General features: G+C 41.0%; 1 protein-coding gene across 16 annotated transcripts in view; it reads left to right on the top strand.

Annotated features, from left to right (window-relative positions):
• celf2 (cugbp, Elav-like family member 2) overlaps positions 1 to 19,705 on the top strand; it is a 492,311-nt gene that overhangs the window by 365,795 nt on the left and 106,811 nt on the right. Inside the window, exon 1 of one of the 16 annotated variants that reach the window (XM_046072680.1) lies at positions 4,352 to 4,444. The exons of 14 other annotated variants lie outside the window; for them this stretch is intronic. In XM_046072680.1, coding sequence (XP_045928636.1) covers positions 4,368 to 4,444 — 77 coding nt within the window. In that variant the 5' untranslated portion in view covers positions 4,352 to 4,367. Of the gene's footprint in view, positions 1 to 4,351; positions 4,445 to 19,705 lie in introns of those variants that run through there. One more of the 16 variants, XM_046072683.1, reaches the window with a different exon arrangement.

Here is a 19,705-nt window from a genome sequence, read left to right on the forward strand (position 1 = left end):
AGGTCTGTGGTAGCAGGCAAAAAAAGACATACAAGTATTCCATGAAATCTCTTCAAGAAAGTTGGCAATGAAGCAAGATTTGAAGGTTTGAGGGGGCTGAGCAGATGTATCATTATGTTCCCACCACCTGCCAGACTTGAAACTGAAACTGTGGGGGGAGGTTTGTGTTGTTGTTTTTTTGTGAGCATTTACCAAAGCCTGAATTCCATTCTTAATTATTGTAACTGCATTACACATTTCCATGGTTTAACTGTTAGCCATACAGAACATTTAAAAATGGCATAATGACGAGTCTTTTTTTATATTTCTTGTTTCTAAGAAATTGCTAAATTGAAAATTGCTGTTAATGAATGAATGGAGAACACAGCCTGTGTTTCCATTATTTTATTATTTAATTGAATGCATGTTGTAAATTATCACATTGACCAGCAGTGCTTAAATGATTAGCGAATTAAATCATTACTCAATTGTCAAGAGTAAATCAACAGTTCTAAATACAAAAAATGTTTTTCACAGTTGTCTTAAATTGTACATACTAAATGATAAACTGAGTTACCCAAAAATAAACAATATGTAGTTGAGAGTCATAAACTCATTGGTGACAGCACTGTGAGGAACATCAGGCTCGCTCTTTCACCATGGTTCTTTTTCAGACACAACAAAAGTGTGTGACCTTTCAGTGCATGTCACATGCGCATCCCAAGGTTCAGGGATTAAACATGAGCATCCATTATCAATGTATGCAATGCTCCATTATCATATGGAGGGCATGAGGTCAGGATTCACTTCCTCACTGTTAACATTACCAAAAGCCAGTTCTTCAGGGTCATGCTGGAGTATGGGAAGCCATTTGAAGATATTTCCTTTATAATTAATATTCCTGATTCAATCATTTGGATTCCATAGAAAATTAGATTTAATTTAGAAAATACATTGAGTTTTTTATGCCAAATTATGCACAATGCATGGAACATGCTTTATAGAGCTTTTTCTCCTGGTAGTAAAAAATCCAAACCAAAACCACCACAGTTGTGTAAAAAAAAAGCTACACACATGCTAACAAACACATACATACATCATAGTAAATGCAATATTAAACAGCTTCAACACAAATTGCATATTAAATCAATGTCACTTTTTTTTAGAGTATGTTCATGTTTTATTTGTGGATGGATGCAATTTGTTTGGCGAAGTGGAGGAAAGGAGCAAATGAGGAGACTTGATTGCATGCCTGTTTACCAGACGTACATGAGAACATGCTTTGAACGCGAGGCATTTTCACTGCGGCAGCTGCACATGGTGAGACAGGTGTTCATAATGCTGGCAAACACAGAGGAACATTGTCATGCAGCTTCTCGCTTTAGCTCCTATCATCACCCGTGTTATTCAATGATTACTATCATTAAAGTCTCATGTAGTAATAACAGTGAGTGCTGTCATTCTCAGCTTGGTTTTCAATGTAGAATAAGATGTGATATGGTTGAACTTTACCACAGTCGGTTTTGTGTTTGAATGCTTATATTGCAATACAGATATTTTTGCATGGGCATTAAATCATCACCTACTGATATACAGTAGTGGTCCTGACATAGCTGAGTCAGTCTTAAAAGCTCAGTTCACCCAAATTACAAAAATACAGTGGTGTTGAGCCATGTCAATTTGGTTTTATTTGTCCATTTTTCAGGATATCTTTCTCAAGAAAACATTGTCAGCAGTCATCAAAGTGACTATTTCTTCGTAATAGTCAGCTCTGCAGATTTTCCAAGTAACAGGGACACTTCTGGAAAAGCAAATGGCTGCTGATTTCTTTTTATGTATGTTTTTAATGCTTTGAGTGCTACAAACAGAATTCCATTCAGCTTCATTGGGGTGGGGGCAGAAATCTCTGAGACTGATTTTTCAAAACCTGCTTGTGGAACTAATATCAAAACTATTTGCACACCTAGATCCCATAGGGAAATATGATTTTGTGTGAACAGAATTTTAACATGTAGGAAAGAGCACATAAAATATCTGATGTGCTAATTAGGGAAAGAACTCTGTTTAGATAAAAAAAAAAAAAAAAAAAGGTGGCGTAGCCAAAATCTGAAAAAAGCAGAGGAATATTTAGGTACACAAATTATTGTGATGTCTTCTTTTAGTGTAACGATGCTGCTGTCAGTTCATAAATGTGTTGGATTTGGGTTAGAAGCCATCATCTGAAACAACAGCAGTGAGCATCAATTCAGGCTTGAACATGAAAACCTGCAAAGGGAGAGCAGCTGATTATGATGCAGCAGTTGGTTAAATAATGTCCTGTATAACTCCTCTTCTGTGAGGGGTCATCTGCGGTGAAACATGCAGCGGCGTCCCCACTCCTGAGACACTGCAAGCCCCGAGGGGCTGACGTAGGATCAGCATTTCCCATCCATATTCTGACCTCCGTCCTTGCAAGTAAACATGCAAACTGACCCGCGAGCAGAGCCGCGGGCCAAGTCCCACCCACGCCATATACTTACACTGCAGTATGTGTGCATACTGAGCACATTTTTTCCCATTGACCCAGATACTCATATTCTTCCCCCAGAGAGCTGCCTCTCTCAGTCTAAGAGAGGCTCATTATTTTACTGGAGTGCCTCCCCTCTTTTCTCCTATGGAGGAGGGAGGAAGTGGGGCAACCTGGTTGATGTGCAGCACAGGGGTGCATTCAAGCCCACTCCGGTTCCACAGGGAGGCATACCGGATCCACACAATTAACGCAGCGTAAAATAGTCAGCAAATATGCATCAAATTATGGGGCTGGTTCATTATTCCCAGGCCTATCCCCATGCGTAATTGCACCTCTCCAAATTTGGCCAGCTCATTTGATTGTAAATCATCTAACTGGCCATTCTTTTATTAAGTCGCCACACTGAAGCATGTGTGATATTCTGTTCTAACAGTCTGTTGCTCTGAATCATGATTGTTCATTGTATTTACTGGGCGGTCAGGCTGAAAACAGCCCTGCATTAAAAAAACACAAGGGGCTGCATTGGTGTGGGAGTATTATTCAAGGTATACATGAGATAATGAAATACTATACCAGGAAGGCCGGCTTGAATAATGATGGATGAGTTTGAAGGACTTCAGACGTCAAAAAACTGCACTGTGGTGAGACAGAGTTTTACAACTCTGGAAATAATGTAAGTGATTTTCTTAACCCAGAAAAACAGCAGAATTGCGGCATTCAGGAGTTAATCTAGGAGTAGATACCCGGATGATTTCACATTAAGCCATGTTTTTTGTCGGGCAAACCTGCGTTTTTTTTGCCAGAGCCCTCTGCGTTCAACACAGTGGCCACAATGAAATAAATGAGGGACCTGCATTTTTTCATGCAGCTAGGTCTGCCTGAGCACTGTCAAGTGAAGAACCAAAATATGCCAAAAAATCTGTTTGTACGTATGTAAAGATACACATTGCGGCCTTATTCATGGTCCAAATGCTCTGCTATACAGTGTACAATATAAGATATTTTTTTAACTTTTTGTAACCAGAAAACCTAATTGACATTTGTTCTTCAAAATCCTGAATAACTAACAACAATGGGTTACCAACAAACAAGACCAATGCCAAAAGGAATATTTCAAAAGGACTAACTAATAACAATATCTAATTATTGATTATTGCATGTCATTACAACTTTAGCAACTTGTTGGGAAATCTCTTTATCAGTACATTGTGTAATTGTTAAGGGTTGGTCAGAAAGGTAGCCCCTTCAAAATGATATTTAATCATTACACCATGTTGACAGAGACCCAGTGGTTAAGGAATGAGTCTTGAATAAGGATGTTGATTATGAATATCTTGTGTGTGATGCTGCTGGTAAAGAACATCTCAACAGAAATTATTTTACCACCTTCTATTTTAAAGAATAGGTTATGTGTAGATTGAGCACGTCTGTGCCCACAATGATGCGTAATGGTTAACTGTTTAAAGACGTCTATGGCTGAGGAGACCTAATAGTTAAAGATCAGCTGCAGCATTATGCGCCACGCCTCCCCGAGTCGGCACCTGGTTCTCCAACAGTCCGTCAGTTGCGCTGTTGCAGAGCGGATTTTCAGACAGGACCGGCGGAAGAAAACCAGGAGAAAAAAGCGAATGGGGGAGTGGAAGAGGAGAATGTGACAACTGCTGGATGCGGACAGAGTGTGTGCGGCTGGCTACACTGCCTTTGGGGAGGCCTCGGCTCTTGCACCTGTCCCTCTCCGTCTCCGCGGCCAGGCGCAGTTTGGGCGAGAGCGACGCTCCTTTATTTGTCAGGCAGGGCGCACAGCGGCGGAGGCGCACACACACACTCACACACACGATACTGTACGCACACACACACATACACAGGGCAGGCAGGCAACATGACTTCATCCTACAATCTGGATTTTCTGCCCGATATGATGGTGGAGAGCCGCCTGCTTGTTCCCGGAGACAGAATGTGAGTTATTTGTCATCTCTTCCTCTTTTTCGCTTGTGATTTCGCTGTTTTTGGGTGATTTTTACTGTCCTGAAAAGCAGCTGTCCGATGTGGAAATGTTGCTCCGCTGCTGGATATGTGACTGGAATCGGGGTCACAATTAACGCTATAGCCGGCGTGGCTGTATCTCTGTGTTATTGTGTTTGTTATGGCTTGTTGTTATTAATATCCGTCGATAAATTGCACGGGGATCGCAGGAGCGCCCGGGGCTGTTATCAGCTATAGACAGGATGGTGATGAATGAACGCCATTATGGGGAATTAATGCTACCGCTGTGAATAAACCTTGTCTTTATGAAGCTGTATTATCTGCTGCATGTCGTCAAATTGTTGTAACCCATCAGGTCGACTCTTAGAGCATTTAGAGCATCGGCTTCCCATCTCGTTCCGTGGAATAGAGGAGGGGAAGTTGCTATGATTTGCGGCAGCCGCCCATTATAATTTCTCTGGGTCTTGCTGGGCTGGAAACGGTGGGTTCGGGACTGTGCAGCCGGCTATGGGAGCGCACCATGCTGAGACATATAAAGACTGCCGAGTCGATCTCTCTATTCTTCTTGTTGGCTCAAAAAGCGCAGGGTGGAAGGCAGTAGTGATCTCAGTCTCATGAGACTGATTTAACTCAGTCATCGGAAAGCATTTGCAGAAACATCCACTGTGAAAAGGAGAGAAAGAGCAACACAGTGGCTTTTTGAGAACATACAGGAATGCATGGATGACTGGTATCCCGTGTGTTTCAATTGGATTTGCTGTAATTCAGTTAAACTCTGGAATTTCTAGAGCAGGGACAAAGGGAGGTTTTCATCCCGACATTATGGTCATGCGTTTTTTTCCACAGTGCATGTCCCACTTATGTCCCCTCAGCTCACAGCACCAAGTTGTTGATGGATCATGTTCTTCTATTTTCCAGCAGAGAAAATGTATAGTGTGCTGTAGTTCTTCCTTTCCTGGTCTCATGAAGGTTTTTTAGTCTTTTAGAGTGCAACCTACAGTTTGTTCAGATCCTGTACTTAACTTCTGGTAACTCATGGTGTACGAATAGAGCAAATCTAATAAAGTGTGAATATGTCTGTGTGTTTGTGTGTGTGGGAGGTGTTGTGAAAAATAGATTTAGTAAACTCAATATGCAGGACATTTTAGTAGAGCGTACCAATATCACAAAACATATCAAATCATGCAGCCGCTGGAGATGAGCATGTTTCTGTTAGTGCTATAGAGTTGACTTACGACAACCATTTTTTCACACAGAAACTCTAAAATTTCTATTGTAGTTACATCATAGAGATGTAAATAAAACCCTACATGCATAAAGAAACTATTAAGTCACAAATTATTCTGTATATGTGCTGAGAATACATGATTCACTATAATAGTACTTTAGAAATATTGTAATCATACAATTAAGCACCACAGGTAGGCTATAAATCAGTTTTAGATTTATTAGAGGAAACCCCAATAAAATATAATCTGAGGAGTCAGGGGATTGTTAATGGGGTTAGGGTTACAGAAACAACACACTTTAAGAAGGGAAAATCACTTTGGTTGGGTCACCTGTAGTCATTGTTTCTTTTAAGGGGACACAAGCCAAACAAAAAGTAGGGAACAACTGCTCTATATCATCAAAGTAATATATAGAAGTGTGCTATAGGAGATCAAACAAGTGTTTCTACTTAAACTACTGAACTGAATCTCAGAATTAATCCTATTTCTGTTTCCACCACATTGATATAAGGCCAGGGCGCGCACTCAACCCCACGGCATCTCCCTCTATTGACTCTCCATGTAGTCTATTACCCAGATGTTATAGTGATGAGACGGCTTTCTCATTAATCAGTGTCATCAGCTCTGACGGCGTGGGCCCCATGTACAACCGGCGGGGGTGGAGGAGGAAGCCATCATACTTCCAGCTGCCCTTCTCTTTCTCCCTCTGATGTGTCTTGCATCACCAGTTGCGGGTACATCTGCCCCGGAGAGAAGGATTTATGAATAATGTGTGTTGCCGGCATTAGACAGGTCTATCTGTGCCCTCTTACCCACCAAGAGAGGAGGCGGACAGGTTTAACCAGACAGCGCTTATGGAGATGACACTATGTATTTACGTGAACACGCCTCTTGAGCCTGGCTATTTAGCTCACAAGAGGTGCTCTTGGTGATCTTTTGATTTAGGCCTAGTTGTGCGTGTGTGTGTGTGTGTGTCATTGTGTTTAAGGGTACTATTTTCCAGTAGCAATGTAACACTTTGCATTTATGCCGGCCCCTCAAGTTCCTTCCGCATGATACGTTTTTGAAATTCTCTCTAGTTGCCACTTCCTGTAGCGACTCCCCCCGTTGACGCTGACAGCCTCTGACAACGTCAGACTTGACAAATATCAGCTGAGATCATATGAGAATAAGTGGAACTAGCAGTCTAATCTTTCTCTATCCAGTCCTGTCAGGGCTGGGAACATGAAAAGGGGGTAAAGTCAGAGAATCAGGAAAATGGCGCTGGACCTCTGCCCTTTACTTTCCACTCTAACTCCAACTCTGAAGCCTGGACTCAGGTCACTCTCTGGGAAATATGTGACCCCCTCACCTCCTTCGACTCTGTGTTGAATCCCCATCTGGTACAAAACTATAAGGTTCTTCAGGGTCTATCACATTTATAGGCTGCAGGATGGACAGTATTTAGCAATCATTTCTTAAAAGTGCACACAGTTGTGACCGAATATTTAGCCAAAAATCAAGTGAACAAGAGGTTGCTAATTTTTACAAATACACTGCCAGACTATCAATAATGCTGACACATTCTTGCAAAGTGTAAACAATCCACCACTTAAAAAGACAACCCATTCCAATTTTTTTGTATGTATATGTGACCACTGATTCTTATAACCACCACCCCACCCACTCATCACTTCACTTCCCCTTCCTGAGCTCCTTCCAAGCCTGAACGGACACAAATCATGAACCCAACAGCTGAAGGATCCTGTGACAGACAACACAGGGTTCTCATGAGAAATGTATATAAGTGTATGTAAGCGTCTTTGTCTTTACATGAAGAGGTGGGATGGACAGAGTTTTAGAGGGAGGGGTGAAAGATGGCTTGTCTGCCTTGTAATAACTTTGGTAGGATGATCCTTCCACTGATCTTTGCTTTAATACATGTAATTAAAATATGAACGTTGTTCAATTTCAAAAAACTTATTTTGCATGTTACACTCATAAAAGCCATAAAACAATTTTAGAATAAGAATTGCAACATCAGACATTCCCTACAGTATTTCAGTGAAACAAACGGTCAAATTGGAAGAATATTTTCTTAATCATCAGCATTATGTATCTATAAAAAAGTATTATTTATAATGGACCTTGGTGGTGATTGTGCAGTGGACAAGACACATGCCTTAGGTGAGAGAGACCCGGGTTCGAATCCATTGTGAGACACCAATGTGTCCATGAGCAAAACACTTCTGACATATATAGCAATTTTAAGTCACTTTGGATAAAAGCGTCAGCTAAATGAATAAATGTAAAGGGTTAAACAAAATCACCCCTCAGCCTGCAGCACTTTATTTCCCGTGATTTTGTCTTCCTAAGCATTATTGTAAATATTTTTTGCAACCCAATGAAAGTTGAAAACTGCATCTATATTTTTCATAAAAGCCACAATAACCACCAAAGATCAGTTCAGGTTAAGAGCTTCACACAGACAGTCAATTATGTATCGATCAATTGCAAATTAAACAAGAAATCAAACAAAAACTGCATCTTAACCATTACATAGAAGGTAACCATCTAATTTATGGCATGTATAGATGATCAATCTAATACATGAGACTGATCCTAGAAGTGAAAAAGAGGAAGAAAAGTGGTGGAAGGAATATGGTGAAAATTGTCATGGGCAGACTAGGGGAGATTTACCGGGGGAAAGGCGTGGAAGAGGGAGGAAGAGTGATGGTTTGACAGCATACGACTCCCTGGACAGACAGCTGGTCGATTTTTGAATTGTGTCTTATCTGATGTGGAGATTAAGACAAAATGAGAAGAATAAAAGAGAATCGTAGTGGTGGTGGTTTAATTTTTCTCCCAAGCAAACTAGAGGCCTTTTCATTCTTTATTGTGAGACATGAAGAAATGCATCAGGAACAGTAGAAGAAGCCCTCCGTCATTTCTGTTATGACTGTTTTTGTTCATAATATTGTTATTTAGGCGGAAAACACATACAGTATGTGTGATATATGATGTGATGGAGTCGTCTTCACGCATCACCAGCTGCAACGTTGTTTTATGTCGCTTTCTCTCAATCTGTGTGTGTGTGTTTGTGTGTATGTATGTGTGTGTGTTGTCATAATGATGAATGTCTTTGCTCTACTGGGGCTCAGGAGCAGTTGTCTGTGGCTGACACCGCTGTGTGTAGGTGGTGATGTATCACGACCGTGTGACTGGGGTCTCTGTGGGTATAGCAGGGGTGTGGTTGCGTATGAGCAGGTGTGTGTGGATACATGATGGGGTCAACAAGCATCTTTATATGTCATAATTGTGTGAAGAGGTGTAGGTGTGGGTGGCCTACATTTTCTGCTTCCTGTGTCTCTGTGTGTGCTCTGTATGTAAAAGGGCATCCACAAGTACACAGTTGTGTTTGGTCCTGGTCACAACAGAATTTATGATATTAAAATTACCACTGAATGCCCACCAAATTCACTTTATTTAAATGGCATCACTGTTGGATAATAGACTTCACTTTTAAGGATAAGTATATTCCAAATTATGCTGTTTCATAGACTACTAAAATTGAAGTGAAAATGAGCTACTATTCATAAATGTGCTTTGTTTTGAGTTAGCGAGATAACTAGCTGGCCAGTGCAATAATGAATATTTAACCTTGCGAGCTAGCTAACTTCTTGTACTGCCTGAAGACAACTAACAGTGCTCACTTCCTCTTCTAACTAGCCTCCGTTCAGCTAGCATTTGGAACTTAATGGGTTTCTCATTGGGTTTCTCTCAACAACAGAGTCTCATGAGTTTCAGCACGGGGGACGCTGTCAAAACCCCATGGGTGCTGTAGCAGGTGGATGCTAATAAAAAGACGTCACATTTGACCATGCCATACAGAAGTGAATGCCCATTTAGCTTAGAAAATCCCAGGAAAATGTTTAAGCTTTTCAGAAGGTAGGGCTGGATGACATGGCCAAAAATGTTATCACAATAAAAAGTTTCATATCTTTCGATATTGATAATTACCGCAATAAGTATCAAATCATTATTTCTCTCAAGTTTAAAGGCTGATTTTTGCTTCTTAGTGAAAGTTGAAAAGACCTGGTGGTTAATTGTGGTTTAAACTCTTCTTTATGGTCAACACTTGATGCCAAACAGTAGATCACTTCACAAATCTGAGGTAGAACATGCAAAACAATTATGAAAAAATCTTTGTCAACAAATGTGCATGAGTAAAATTAAGTTTCCTCAATAAAATAAACATCTCAATATGTATGATTCTAGTGAATAAAATCAACACTTGTTATATTGTTATTGAAAAAAATTACATTGCAATAATAATTGTTATTGTTTTATTGTCCAGCCCTATCAGAAGGTCAGACTTATACCCAGCTTCGACAAATCTCAGTAAGTCACAGATGCTAGTGGAACATAATGTAGCTCGGAGAGGGAGCAGGCTAATAATTGTAGCCTTGCATCAAGGAATTTTGATCTGCCACTTCGTCCTGCGACCAGACAGAGCGTTGCATCATTTGCCACATCTCATTGAAGCTCAAACCACACACTGTAAATGTCAAACTGACAGAAGTAGTCATGATAGTGAGTAGCCTATACCTGAACATGCATCTTGCTTAATCTGCATGTGTTTGTGAGTGTGTATAGCCTTCATTAGCTAATGGTCACCCAGTGATTGTCTCATTACTCTTTTCTCCCTGTCAGCCATGTTGCATTCAAGGTCTGCAAAACTTCCCTGTTTTGATTCCTCTCTTTGGTACTTTCCATCGTCATATCATTTTACTGAATACTTGATTTGACTCTTCAAGAATGGTTAGGTGAGCTTTAGCTTCTCTGTCTATCTCCTTTGATTCTTCTTTCTACAGTAAGTTATTACATGGGTCTCCATCTCTTTGGTTTGCTTATTTGAGTCAAGTACACATTCACACAGCACACATAGTTACACACACACTTACAATTTACTTCGTGAATTGAGCTGTGCAAAGAGAGTATTCTGTGTGCGATTACATGTGTGAGTACGACCGTGGTGTGTGTGTGTCCGTGTGTGAGTCTTCTGTTCATCACTTGGCCTTGAAACGAATGAAGCATGCACACGCTTTCAGTGCTGCATACACACATTGCCACCCACATAAATAAGCAGAATACACACCATGTGACACACACACACACACACACACACACAGGCGAACACAAACACAGTCCCCACGTTGTTGATCATGTCCCTGGGCTGTAGTGATTGGCAGAAAAATAACTGGAGACTAAGAGAACACAGTGATGATCTCTCTTCCCCTCTTGGTTTATGTATCTCTCCTACTGCACCAGCTTTCCTCTCTCTGTCTTTTTCTCTCCTTCCTTTCTTCCTCTCTTTCTCAATAGTCAGCCATTGCATTTGTACCATGCATCGGCATTACTCTGCCTTGCCAGAGGGAGAGCTTACCTCATGGATGTCTCAGTAGATTTTTTTCTACCCCTTCTTCCCCCATCCTTCGCTTTATCCCTCTTTGGCCTGCATCTTCCCCTCTTTCTCTCTGCACTCCCACTCTCTCCCTCTTTCTGCATTCAAGCGTGCTAAATGCTTTACCTCTGTCAACTCTTGAGTCTGAGAGGAGCTCATTATTGTGGAGAAGGAGAGGAATTTGGATTAGGAGCACCATTCGTGGACTGAGGCTCTTGTTCAGCTAAAAGAGCCGTCAGAATTACAGAGAGGGATAGACTTACCTGCGTTAGTTGGCGCTATTATTCACTAGTCACCAGGGTTGAGGGTCTTACTTTGATTTTGAAATTATTACTTCCTGGAAAGTACTGATTTCTGGGGAAAAGGAGATTTCGCACCATAAATAAAGTGTAATTATCAACAGAAGGATTTACAATTATTTATCATACCATTTTTTTTGTATGATATTTTATTTTACCATATGGCTATAATCTTCCATTATATCATGAAGTGTAACTGTAACAGTTACAGAATAGTCTGAAAGTTGATGAAAGGTGTGTTACTATAATACTGATATTTCGGGGTCAGAATTCAGTAAGTACTTGTGACGGTTGCAAGCTGACGTTAATAAGGCGGCTTTGTTTCAGTACATACAATTGTCTTCAGTACATAAACACAGGAACACCCATGCTAAACATCCTGATAAGAAGGCAATACAAGAACCCAGGAAATGCCAGCTTCCCAATCCTGGTATTAAACCCTGTTAATCACCTCTGGCCTCCAAACCTTTCTCTTATCCAGAATGTACATACTGGGTTTTTGCATAGGTTGGCTGGTTAGCTTGCATGAGTGTAGCTGCTGGGTCACGTAAGAGCTGGCCCGGTGACATTACACAGCACAGAAACTTCAAGGCTTCGATCGCATGGTAGTCAAAGGCCACAGAAAGGTCAGTGCCACCTGCTATCCGCGTGAAGAACTGCTCCTGCTGTACAAATCAGTCCCTGGTTTTCATTCAAAACACTTCAGCAACTGTTTTTGCTTTTTAAAGAGATAATCCTCTTTTTTGTTTGACTTTTGTTTTTTGTGGCATCTTAACGATCCAAGTCATAATTGTGAATCATGCCGCTTCCTGTGCACAACAGTATGTTTCCCAGGAAAGCCAGACACTGAACATTTAGGGTAGTAAATGTAATCGTTTTCATGACCGGCGAGATGGCAGGTGGGATCATTGTTGCATCCGTGAGATGTAATTTTCACGAAAGATGATTATTTCTTTAACGTCTCTTCAAATGATGGCATGCTGGGTAGGGGGAGTTGATGTCAGGTTTGAAAAGGAAACCTGCAAGCTCTCAATCCTGGATGGCACTTGGTTTTCTCTGTGAAAGTATATGGGAGAGTAAATGGTTTTTATGGGGTCAAACTGTCCATTAATGTTCTATTTCTTCCTTGTTTAACCTTTAAAAGTTGGGTATAAATGTGTAGCATAAGTGGATAAACTATATTTATCACTGATAGAATTAGCCAATAAACAGTACCTATGTTGGCCTCTTGTAAATCAAACTTTTAATTTGCTATATCTCATTATAAAAAGCCTGCAGTGAAATCTGTCTCAGTCTGTGTAGTGAGTGAGCTGCTCACCCAGTCAAGACCATTTTGTATCAGATCAGTGGACTTTTAGGGTCAAAAAGTCTAGATTCTGTTTCAGTAGCTTTTCAGTTGTGTCAAAAGAAAATTCTGGCTCAAATATCAATTACTTCATTTTCTTGGTGATGAAATATTCAAGCAAAACACATGAAAATGACTATTACAACATTCCATTAGCCTCCAAAAACCTTCTGGCCTGACCTTATAATGGAATCTAACTAGGAATCAAACCTCCAGCCATGCATGAGGGATTAATCTGAGCTTTCCACCCAAACCTCAGGGTGCCGCCCAGTCTCATCTACAGAGCACAGACTGTACTTCCTACACATAAATCTCTCTGTCTAGTCTCTTCTTCTCAGTCTGACTCTCTTCATTTCCATCCTCCCCATCTGTTTTATATGGGCGCTGCAAAACATACTCGTGAGCACACATACACAAAGACACACGTATCTATACACAGCTGCAGAGCTGTCAGGTCTAACCTTGACTCGCACAGAGAATGAATTGTAATGCAAAAGGGAGGGCGGGGGGCACAAACAGGATGTCAGAGAACTGCTGCTCGGTTTTGCCCGACCTGCCTCTTTCTTCCCTGTGGAGTCCAACTCTGAACAATCTCTCTGTTACAGGTATTTTTTCTCTCCTCTCACTAGACCGCAATAGTTAGCTTTCCCTTTTCTCTCTTCTCACCAAACACATCCCAGGAGTTTCAAAGCAAAATAAAGTTGTGTGAGATTAGCACTTTGGTCAAATAATGTCAACATGGGACACCAAAATCATATATAGGTAGCAAGTTGTTTGGATTACATCACAGGAGTTGACAAGTTGCACCAGCTGCCAAGCTAAATCAGAAAGTCTGAAAGCTTTGTATAGGAGACAGATAAAAATGTACATGATAATACATCGTGAAATCTGGTATTGACAGGATTGGACAGTGTTACTGGTGTGCTTTTGTCCCGATTGTGTTCTGGCATGGAAGACCAAATATGAGCTGGCCCATATATGGCTTCCAAATATTTGGATATGTTTTATAGGTGTGGAAATGGTGTAATTTGGTTTTATTACAGTATATATTTGTGTACAGGTGCAGACAATTGAGCTACATCCAGAAAAATTAATACTCCCCTCCTGATGTTTCCTGGGCCAAACATTTTGTGTACTGGACTCAACTGGAGTCTTTGGGGCACATTGTTAATCGATTTGGGGTGTGCGACATGAAAACATTTGCTATATAGAGCAGAGCGGTAGGGCCTTAACCCTGTGTTAAACTCCCCTGTAGTGATAGATGTGTGTGCTCCAGATAGCGAAGTGATCGATGGTAGTATTGTTGGGAGGGGCGTTCAGAGTTGCTGTTATTGTGTTTCGGAAGGCTAAGGGGAAATGGGGTGGAGGTACAGAGGAGAGCTTGACGGGTTTATTGAGAAGCGTGATCTAGTGCATCGCCCCAGGACTCTTAGATGTAGTTAGAGAGGGCAGGAAAAGAAAGAGGGGTGCAGTAAAAAAAAAAAAACGGGGAAGAGTTGGTGATGGTGAATGGATGGAAGTAGGGGAGGTCTGCATCAGAGAGTAAGAGGGATGAAGTACAAGCAGGAAGTGAGGATGGTGCAGAGGTGGGAATAAACGTGTAGGTTATCTGTTGATGTTTATCCGCTGTGTCCTCAGGGCTTGTGCAGTCATAACAGTGATCTAATCTGCAACTCTGGAGAGTGCACGCACACACACTCTCGTTCACAGTGCCCATGCCACCAATCATCCATTTAAACCGTAATCTACCTGCCCTTCATTCAATCCATCCATTCAGCCCACATTTCCACTTTTTAATGTATCCTCTCCTTCATACCAGAGAATTCCTTCCATCCTTCAGCCCGTGCTTTCACTCCTACATCCTGCTGAAATCCAATTAGGCTCATCTCTCTCTCTCTTTCCTTTTCACTCCCCTTTTCCCCTGCCCATTTACCTTCTGATACCGTAGAGTTCAGTCAACTTGTAAAGGCAGAAATGGATGCCAGATATTTCAGATTGAAGCTGCCGAGTGCTTATATGCCCAATTTATGGCAAAAAAATATTTACGATAATCAAAATATGAACAGAGCCCAGTAGTTGATGGGTTAGGGGTTTGGGGTGTGCATGCAATGTTGGTTACTTCAATTCCTATTGTTAAAGTAATCTGAGACAAACACCAAAAATTCTTCTTATTATTAAGAATTTGGTCATAAAATTCTTTGACAGCATAAATTAAAAATGAATGCAAAAATGTAGCTAAAAATAAAACTGAAAAAATGACCATGAAATGTTACAGGCTCCACTAAATTTGCTATTTGTCCTAGAATTGTTTTTATGCAGATGACAAATTTGTCTTTCTTTATCAAAATAGAAAATCCCCCATCGCCTGCAAGGTGGTGTCTGTTTCTGTTGGCATTTGCCTCAGAGTTTGATTCTTGCAGTTGAGGAAAAGTTTGCATCACATGAGATTGAAACAATGTTTTTAACCTTATGAAAGATTGTCAATCATGTTAAAGGTTAAAGACTTTAAATTCCAATTAAATGATTAATTTCAGTGAATTAATTACTGATTTCCACTTAGTCTGCTCAGTGAGTCATTATCATCTTCATCATCATTATTTATTTGTCCCAGAATTGTGTTGTTGTATGTGTGTGGAAAACCCATCAACACTGAAAGAAGGTTCTAACCTTTTTACAGGACAAAACGAATACACCAATTTTAGGGAAACGTCATCATTTCAGGCATGAATGACACAGCTGCGCCAATTTGTCATTTGTCCACAGAAGCCTCCCTCTGTAAGGAGCCACTTTAAGGGCTTGCATTCCTTGCGTGTTTACTGGCATGCTGAGTTGGTATCATATGGACATATGTACCATACGCTATATGCCTGGTCTATGTCACATGACAATTGATGTTGTGGGGGTTGAGTAGGACAGTAAAGTGTGTGTGTGGGGGCGTAAAGGAGATACTATATGTACTGAGATCATCACTGCTGTCTGGGGATGTTGTGTAGGGGTGTGGGGCAGAAAGAGCATTAAAAAAGTGTCAGGTTTTTAATATTAGCCACTCCCCTCAGGGCTATAGACACCTCAGGGAGACTATAGTGCATTTCCCATGTTTAGATAAAGGCATAAGTAAACTGTCAGCCATTTTAGATCAGTTTAGCATGCAGAAACCAATAATGTATCCTGTATTTACCTTTTTTTACTCATGTATTCAAAACTGGCATGGCTAAACTGCACTGGAGGATTGAGTTCAGCAATTTGTGATTTCTTTTTGTGAAAGTGTTTTTGCGGGTTTCAGCACAAACACTGTCGTGTGTGAGTGTCTGTGCTCAGTATGTGTCTGTGCAGTTCAGTGCCCCAGGTGAATTGGTATAGGTCGGCATATCAGCTGTTTCGCACAATGCAGTATTTGAGGTCGGAGCATCGCATGATGATAATGGCCTGCTAAAACCAGCATCGGCTTCTCCCCTGAACAGCCAAGTCCTTTTTCAAAGTTGTGAAAAAAAACCAGAGTGATTCGCCTCCTTCAAATGCCGCCGCTCAGGAGAGGGCACTGTAATTTGCCACTGAAAAGCCGAAACATGAGGTGTCTTTTGAGCCATTGATTCCTGTCGACCTAAGCCTTTTCAGTGGCGAGAGGCAACCAGACGATGATAAAAACAAGGGAGAAGCCATTCCTGTGAATGAAACACAAACATCTGGGGCATTTTAGGGCTTTAGCTTCCCTCAGATAGATGTTGTAATGCACAGGGATATGTGCACTGAGCATGACGTAGCTGGTCATCTGTGCATGCATCCATGCCCAACAGTGCCTTGCTATATTCTGTAATAACCCTAAACAAAGCAGGGGAGAGGAGAATGGCCTCTCAACCCTTAGAGGAAGTGAAGGAGGGAGGGAGGAAGATGCTCGGACAAACATGGCTTCATTCCTCCAAGCCGCTGCTGATCAAACAGGCTTGATGACTTTGGCAGAGGGAAAAACTGAAGGCACCGCTGGAAAGACATTAACACAAGCGGGAAAGAACCTTAAAGGAGCATAGTGGCAATCTCGACTGTTTGGCTCATTTCCCTCAGCACAGATCTATTTTACAATGTCCCAGACCATTTCCCACTCGGGATGCTTAGCTCATGTGATCTCTCTGCGTGTTTGGATGTGTGTGTGATCAAGGCCCCCCTTAAGTCAGCCTAATTTGTATAATTGAAAACAGTCATCTCATGTGTGGTTCAAAGGTAGGGCAGACAGGCAGCACCAAGATGTCACCCAGTAATACATGAATTGGCACCTTAGCCAGTCTAGTTTGGTCAAAGTGCCAAGGCAGTGAGGCTATGAAGCATCTTCGCTTCAAATTTATTATTTTGTTGCTCAAATATAGATGATTGCAACCTCAAAATGTTTGTACTTAGCTGGAAAAGGTACTTTTTGTAGACTAGAGGTGGTGCTTCCAATTGCTGTTAGGTGGTGATTTTTATTTTTTTAAGTTAAATTGAAGTATTTCATGCTCAGAAAATTCAGTGACTATTAACTTCAAACCTCATTCAGCAGAATAAAAAATGGCCATCTAGCCAGAAACAGTGCAGCCTTATTTGTCTGTTGACAGTTGTAAGGCATATTGTGGAGGTACAGTTTTCACACAACCATAGCAAAAACAAAAATCTCAAATATCTCATTTTGGAAAAAGGTGTTTTTTTTTCTCTGCCAGGCACAATGATTTAAACTTAACTTATCCACAGACTTGCTCCCAGTTATCAAAGCTGCTGCCTGATAAGACCGCCAAACCTATTTTTCAACTAAACCCAGAGACATCATTTTTGTTTTCACATATTATTGCTGCGGTTTGATGGAGTAATCTGTCAGTGGAATTGCTGATATGGAGGCAGCAACACCACGGCCCTGTAGGTGAGTGAGTGAGCAAGAGACTAAACGCTGCCACGGTGGAGGGTTTGATTCCCCTCCTGGGCCACCCAAGCTACAAACGTCTGAACCTGCTGTGGCGTAGGGCTCTGGATAAGAGCTTCTCATAAAACAGCAGAGACGATGATAACAGGTAATCGTGAAATATTGTGATCATTCTCATCATTTACACTTATTATTCTTCATAATTTGAGAAGCCTAATTATTATGCTTTTAAAGCGGGGTTGAGGTTGGGCGAATGTTGCTCATGCTTGGTGCAAAGTTTTTGGTTGATTTATCCCAAATACATCCCAGATACCAAGGAATCATAGAATTCATAAAATAAAAGCTCAATCACAAAACCACTTCTTTTGTAAAACTGGTAAGAGCTTTGCTCACAGCTTATACTAAGAAGCAAGATGTGCAGGAATTTGGGGCAAAATTTTGCTCCAAAGCCCCTATATATACTACCTAGGACCAGGTTTGCTGTGTTAGAACTTAATAATGAAGATTTTAAATCTAGATTTTGACACCTCTTGATCTTTTCTGAAAAAACAAAAACATACCTTGCGTTTTTTTAGAGGAGCAAAGGAAAATATAAATTGAATTGCTGTTGTGTTGCAGCACTCAGTGTAACATGATGTCCCTTTGTTAATGTGGAAATGTATGAACAATTCACTGTGCAATTATGCACGATTACATGTGCAATTTATTTTTAAATGATAATGATCCACTGATTGTAGTGTTGGTTAATACAACAGATAAACTGTCCTGAAAGGTTTGAAACAGAGTTCATCAAGTTACTATTACAGACATATTACACATGAATCACCATCTGGGGGATTTATAAACCATAAATCCAAGTCTATATGAAAAATGGCCATGCCTTTGTATGTATACTGTGTGTGTGTGTGTGTGTGTGTGTATGAGAGCACGGCTTCTGGGCACATTGTGATGCCGTTTTGGACGGCTGCCCTCATTCTGATGTCCCTATCGACTCCCTGGCCTACATGGCCAAGTACAGGCCTGTTTTCCACTGCAGGTCGATACAGACACAGTGCTGAGGGGACAGCCCGAGGCTTACACACACGCACGCACACATGGACGCTCACACTTAAACACTTACAAGCATGGAAACACAATAGTATCCCCATGGTTCAAGCAGTCCACATGTTCCTTCGAAAAACAAGCGGAGTAGACGAGGGATTAATCTGTCCAGGAGGGTGTGTTACTGCTTGTTCTGACAGGATTTCCAGATTAGTGTGATACTGTCAGTTATTAGAGGTGGACTGCTGTGGGTTTTTTAAGGATGAGCATTTTGGACTGAAACTGGTAATAATCTGATAATCAATGTCAAAACAATATTTCATGGACATATTCAGCATTTAATTTTTGAATTTAAATGGAAAATACCACTGAAAATCTATTTTATCCATTAGGTATCAAAAACTTGCTGCCTGTGAGGTTTGGAAAATTCTATCCTTTGTGGAGGATGGCACGTTTAGTGAGCTTGGATTCAAAGCAGTTACAAGGGATTCAAAAGGTGACCCAGAGTCATGGCTAGAAAGCACGTCAAAAAATATCAAAACCTACACAGACACTTCTCAAACCAGTCCTGCAGCACAATCTGCCTTTCCAATCTTTCAGCCATATGTTGAGTATGTTCAAAACAATCATTGCTTTGCAAATAAACTGCTAATATTGCTGCTTCCAGTGGCGTTTTGGAGCTATGAGGAGTCAGCCTCAATCCTCAACGACTGCCCCATCCCTGCTCTGGATTAATGGGAAACTCCAAAGATTTAGTACTGCGCTTCCAAAAAGAGCAGAGGCCAAGATATCCTGACTTTGAATCTCAAGTACGCATCAAGCTCTGAAACCACTGGATCCCACATTTCCCATAATGCAACGTAACAATATATTTTTTAGACCCCCCCATAGCCGGTAACATCTTTGTAGTGTGTTTTTAACGCCGGCTTTCCGTTTAAATGTTTTGTCTCTGAGGCCAAGACAAGGGTAACCCCGATGACATCACTATGACTATG

Source organism: Micropterus dolomieu, linkage group LG16, assembly GCF_021292245.1.
Source record: "Micropterus dolomieu isolate WLL.071019.BEF.003 ecotype Adirondacks linkage group LG16, ASM2129224v1, whole genome shotgun sequence".
Lineage (NCBI taxonomy): Eukaryota > Metazoa > Chordata > Actinopteri > Centrarchiformes > Centrarchidae > Micropterus > Micropterus dolomieu.